Source organism: Electrophorus electricus, chromosome 9, assembly GCF_041902795.1.
Source record: "Electrophorus electricus isolate QZ-2024a chromosome 9, ASM4190279v1, whole genome shotgun sequence".
Classification (NCBI taxonomy): Eukaryota; Metazoa; Chordata; class Actinopteri; order Gymnotiformes; family Gymnotidae; genus Electrophorus; species Electrophorus electricus.
In genome coordinates, this window is record NC_137505.1 from 22132501 (window position 1) to 22137937 (window position 5437).

The 5437-nt window shown below is 40.5% G+C and overlaps 1 protein-coding gene across 1 annotated transcript in view; it reads right to left on the reverse strand.

Moving 5' to 3' along the window:
* Positions 1-2086, reverse strand: part of esd (esterase D/formylglutathione hydrolase) — a 4001-nt gene extending 1915 nt beyond the window's left edge. Inside the window, exons 1-8 of the mRNA XM_027023269.3 lie at positions 1988-2086; positions 1576-1653; positions 1173-1261; positions 954-1052; positions 757-881; positions 520-639; positions 210-308; positions 1-28 (exon numbers count right to left, since the gene is read on the reverse strand). The exon at positions 1-28 is cut by the window's left edge and continues 140 nt beyond it. Of these exons, the coding sequence (XP_026879070.1) occupies positions 1-28; positions 210-308; positions 520-639; positions 757-881; positions 954-1052; positions 1173-1261; positions 1576-1643 (628 nt within the window). The 5' untranslated portion in view covers positions 1644-1653; positions 1988-2086. The remainder of the gene's footprint in view (positions 29-209; positions 309-519; positions 640-756; positions 882-953; positions 1053-1172; positions 1262-1575; positions 1654-1987) is intronic.
* Positions 2087-5437: the final 3351 nt, after the last annotated feature.

Genomic DNA, 5437 nt, shown 5'->3' on the forward strand with positions numbered 1-5437 from the left:
AAGCGGCCAAAACTGTTGAATCGTAAGCCTGCAGACAGAATGAAGAGGTCTGGGTGAGGGTAAAGGATCTTTTACCTGAGAACGCTTTTATTAAACCTGACCATTATACATTTGAAGCAGAGAAGTTTGAGCCTGCTACATTTGCACCACAACCAACACACAGTCATGCAAACAAAGCATGACCAAAGCACAACATTTTCTCATTTCACCTCCCAGGTGGATTTCTCAGGTCCAAGGTATCCAGAAAAGGCCTTTTGTCCCCAGGCACACTGTATTGGATTGCAGATAGGGGCAAAAGCTGACACAGCCTACATAGACAAGAGGGAGAAAACAAACTGTGCTTTAGGGCTTACCGATAGGCCAGTGCACCCGTGTTAGTTTTTTCATGCTTTAACACATTAATTGCCTGTTAATTAGCCAACAAGTACATTCAGTGTGCAGGGAAAATACCAGCATATGTAATGCAGGGTGTTCAAGGACCAGGACTAGGTTAAACCAGTCAGTGTCCTGCAGACATACCTTGTATTTCCCAGGGTTCTTCAGGGCACAGATGAGGGCACCATGACCACCCATAGAATGGCCCGAGATGGACATCTTTTCTGGGTCAGCAGGGAAGTTAGAATTTATTAGGCGTGGTAGCTGAAAGTGACAGAAAAAGAGAGATCGTGATTAATGACTAGTGACCGATCAACTCTTTCTTTGTAAAGTCCAGGGGTTTCATGCATCACATTTTAAGAAATATACGCGTACACATACCTCCTCTGTGACGTAGGAGTACATGCGGTAGTTGGTCTTCCAAGGGTCCTGTGTGGCATCCACATAAAAACCAGCACCGGTTCCAAAGTCCCAGCTTTCATCTTCCCCCTCAATGCTGCAGCCCCCTGACATAGAACGGTCCCGATGAGCAGGTGTCATCAGGATAAGTGATAACACTTCTGCAGTCTCCTACTCACGTGGGCTGGTGTCTGGGGCCACGATGATGATGCCATGTTCTGATGCAGCCTGCTGGCTTCCAGCTTTAGTGATGAAATTCTGCTCTGTACACGTCAATCCTACCACACGGAAATGCACACATTCAAAGCTGACTACAGTTTTTTGTTCGGACTACAACGCTACTTGCGTAATTGTGCAGAGAAAAAGTTAGCCTATTAGCTTGTGAGGCAGAGAGGTACCTGAGAGCCAGTAAAGAACAGGGCATTTGGCACTCTCTGCCTTAGGAGGAAGGTAGATGGCAAACTTCATTTTGCACTTCAGCTCAGTGCTGGGGAAAAAAACCCCCAATGAGGTTACAGACCAAATAATTAAGTCCAAAAAATTTTATAAAACACAAACATGAGTATGCCAGCCAATTTGGACCAATTAGTATCCATCCACACTGACATTTATTTACATTTGGTTTTGCTTGAGCAATGCTTTTAGGACTACTTTCCAGTCTTAACGTACGTTTGTTTTTTGCTTTCACGAATTAGACCATGTAAAATACGTTCATGTCACAATTTTCAAGGGGATGTATACAAGATTTGATGGGCTTTAGGAAATTCTAACAGTAATTTGGTCTGTTAATACGAACGCTACCTGTCGTGCTCGAACACTTTCTGGTAGCCGCCACAACACTTGCTGGAAGACACCTGTGTTAACGCCATTGCACCGCGCCTTGCAAGGAAGCAACCAAGAAGTTTGTTACATTTGTTACATACTTTAAGGTAAAGGCTACGATGAAACGGATAGCAGATAGATGAAGGAAACAAATCTGTATTCATTTGGTAAAGTAAATGAAAACCCGACCAACGTAGCTGGCACTGCCTCAGCCAGCTTACTCCCCGTTCATGCAATGCGAAAGTGGGAAGGTACTTTGCTAATGCCTGAGGCCACCTCTAACCGTTCAGCCAAAAGTGGACGCATGCCATAATATACATGCAGACGGCTACAGAAGATTGTAACTACAACCAAACAGATTTAGTCAAATATGCACACACTCCATGCGCACCTTTCCCCCTAACAATGCCTCGGATATGGGGATGTTTGTCCAGCACGTTTTCGCAGTTGTCTCGGCGTTCACAATCCAGACAAACGTCGCAACCTCGTGACTAACGTGCTGCGTCACAGCCACAAACTGCGTGGACTTCTGTTTTTTACCCCGAGAGGGCGACATGACTACATCTATTACGGGCTCTGCGCAGGTTTGAGCTTGAACACTTGACTACAGTGGAACCTTGCAGCTCGTTTACACCACTGACATATTGTTTGCTTCATCTTTATAGTCTAGTTCAAACGTAGGCTGGAGGTGTAGAATAATGCTCCAGTACATGCTTTAGATATCCTCCAAAGTGCATACCCTTCTGATAGGCCTACCTCTTCGAACTAATAATTTATTCAACACAATGCAGTTTTAAAATCATAGACCGCACGGTTAAAACCTGCTTTTCTGAAATTCATAAAATAAAAATATCACATCAGTGATATAAAGCCAAACACAAAACATGGTGGAGTTCATTTGCCTGCTTTTTTCTCTCTGCCTTATTTTGTGTTTTAGGTTTTCTAAAACCCCATTCAGAATTTAAATGAGTGCAGTAATAATAGTGAAACAATGATTGGATGTCCAGTAGGATGTCAAAGTTACTGGAGTTACTGGATGAGAACTAAATGAGTTGGTGAAATAAATGAGCAATGTTAAACTCCAAATCCAGTGATGAGTTTATAGTGGCTGATATAAAGGTTGTGAATGAAAGACATTCTATATTACTGAAAAGGGCTCCCCCGAACTACATTTCTCAGCCCCTTGTTATACACTTCACTTAATAAAAAACAACTTTTGTTAGGACTTTCACGCTCTCTGCTTCTGTCTGCTTATTTTCAAGCATCGCTATCCTAAGAGGCCAATAAGGTTTTCAAGAGACACAGGCCCATCTTCCTTTGCTGAGCTGAAATGGGACCAGGATGAGATGACCAGCTCCATGGAAACACGTCTCTCTAGGCATTACAAACCAGCATGATCTGAAACAAATCAGCAGTAAGCAGTAGGAGTAAGAGTCGGCTACCAACATCAATAAAATGTGTCCCCCACCACCTTGAGGTGTATTAGAATGTGTATGTGCATCTCCTTCTAAATAAACATTTAATTTTATTGCTATAGTATAAAATGGAATATTCGACCTATTGTATTGTTGATACACATTCTATAATATGTATTCCAAGGGATAGAAGTGCACCATAAAATATGTATATGACTGTCTCTCTCTGCCTCTCTCTTTTCTAAATATACCAATTAGACACACAATTCAGTCACATTTTTTTTTTCCTGGCAAAAAGCAATAGCAATTGTTCCCAGTCCACCCGCTGATGCAAATAATTGCTGCACTCAGTACAAATTGGCTACACGTTTAATCACATGTTTACATATCAGTAATGAGAAATGAGAGAAAACTTGTCAGCTTACACAGTTCTGTTACATCTAGTTAGACCGGTGTAATTGATTCTTGATAATCCTGCTAGAGAGTGCTGTTCATTTTGATCAATGATAAAATATTCATAACCAAAATAGTTAAATTCAAATTAAATTAATTAATTTACATTGTTGATTATAATGCATATTATTAATACAGATCACAGTGGTCTTTGTTGAAAAAATATGTTGGTATAATTCATACATGCTGCACAGGTCAAGTCTGAAGGAGTCTATGCATTCCAGCTGAGAGCATGTCACGAACATCTGTATTGAAGGTAGACGGATCTGATGGAGTTATAAACCATCATTAATATCCGAAGGGCATTGCAGGCTGCTCTGAAGAGGTTAATCCACACACTTTAAAGCTCAACACTGCTAGAGAGAAGAGCTGTGCTTTTATTTCCATTACTACTGGTACACACGCAATGAGGAGTCATAGATTTCTGAGCAAAAGTGATTTATTTAGTGATTTGAGCTGCATTCACACTGAACCACATAGGCAGGTGGTTTCCGAAGCTCCAGAGAGTGAAAAGAAAATTTTAACTATTGATTTTATTCTCACAATTGATGTGCAACACAATGGATCTCTTGAGAGCATTTTTCATCTTAACCAGAATATATTTTGAAAATCAATAAACAAGTCCTTTTCTTTCTTTCTTTCTTTCTTTCTCTCTCTCTCTCTCAATTGCTTTATATCTTACTCCTCTTCTGTCTCTCTATATACCTCATTCGTCTTGTTTGGTCGAACAAAGAAAACCAACCAGCAGGAGAACATAACATCGTCATCTGAGTCATTGCGCTGCCACGGCAACAATAACCACGGTAGCAACAAAAAGGCTGCACTGCATATCCTTGGTGTTACTCTGTTGCTACAAATGATAAGCATCACTCTCACTCAAACTGAGATTTTCAAATGATAACTGCTTTAACGTAAAATGAGAAAGGATAAATTCTGCTTCATCCCTTTCTTTGTTTTTTCAGATTATTTTTTTCAGATTAATGTTTTCTGTGATCAGAGCCCAGAAAAACCCTGGGTTCTGATCACTTTTCCTAGCTTGCACCACTGCACTAACACTAACTCAGTGTCTGACACTGAGGGCTACACAAAATATCTCCAACAGGATTTATTTGGTCCGAGTAGCCAATGATAGGTTCTTGTTTCCGGATCTCATGTTCTTCAGTCTCAGTGTTTTAACATGGCAGGCTCCTGGCCCTAGCCCTGCTCTTAACTATTCATTTCTGTTCAAGATAGATTTATTTCATCATTCATATATATATATATATATATATATATATATATATATATATATATATATATATATATATATGATGACAACTATTGTGAATGTTTTTCCATGAACGTGCAACTATAAGAGATTATTTAAGATAATTGTTCATATAAAACATTATTAAGAATAACAATTTGTCAGTATTACTGGCATCACTAGAAATTCTTATACAGTTTAATGAGTATATGTTAGTAGTATATTTCATGTTGAACTATGCTGCCAGTGCTAATTGTTTGGCCAGGATCTCTTGCTCTGCTTGGCCTTTTTGATCAGAAGAACTGCTCTAGAGAGAGCAGTAGTTCTTCCCATTACAATTGGAGCTCTGTTCTTTTTCAGGTTGAAACCTCTCATGGTCAAGTGTGATCAACTCAAAGAGGTAGTGGGTGGGTCCTGTACGTGATGGCCCTGGAGGTGAGGTAGTACTGAGGAAGGAGCCTCTGGAGAGGCAGGCTGTGGTGAGGTGGATGGAAACTCATTTAGGCACACATGCACATCTCCAGATATGCCTTCTGTTGCTGTTGGACCCATACACCCTCCTCCATGCCCTCCTCCAATTTTAGGCTTCTCTTGCCTAACTTGAAAAGGTTTTTTTTGGTTGTTTGTTTTTTTTTCCTGACTTGTCTGCCAGATCTCCTGGAAGCTCCGCAGGCACTAAAGCTATTTGCAATCTCTTCCCATTTCCTTTTTCTTCTCTGTTTTGTTA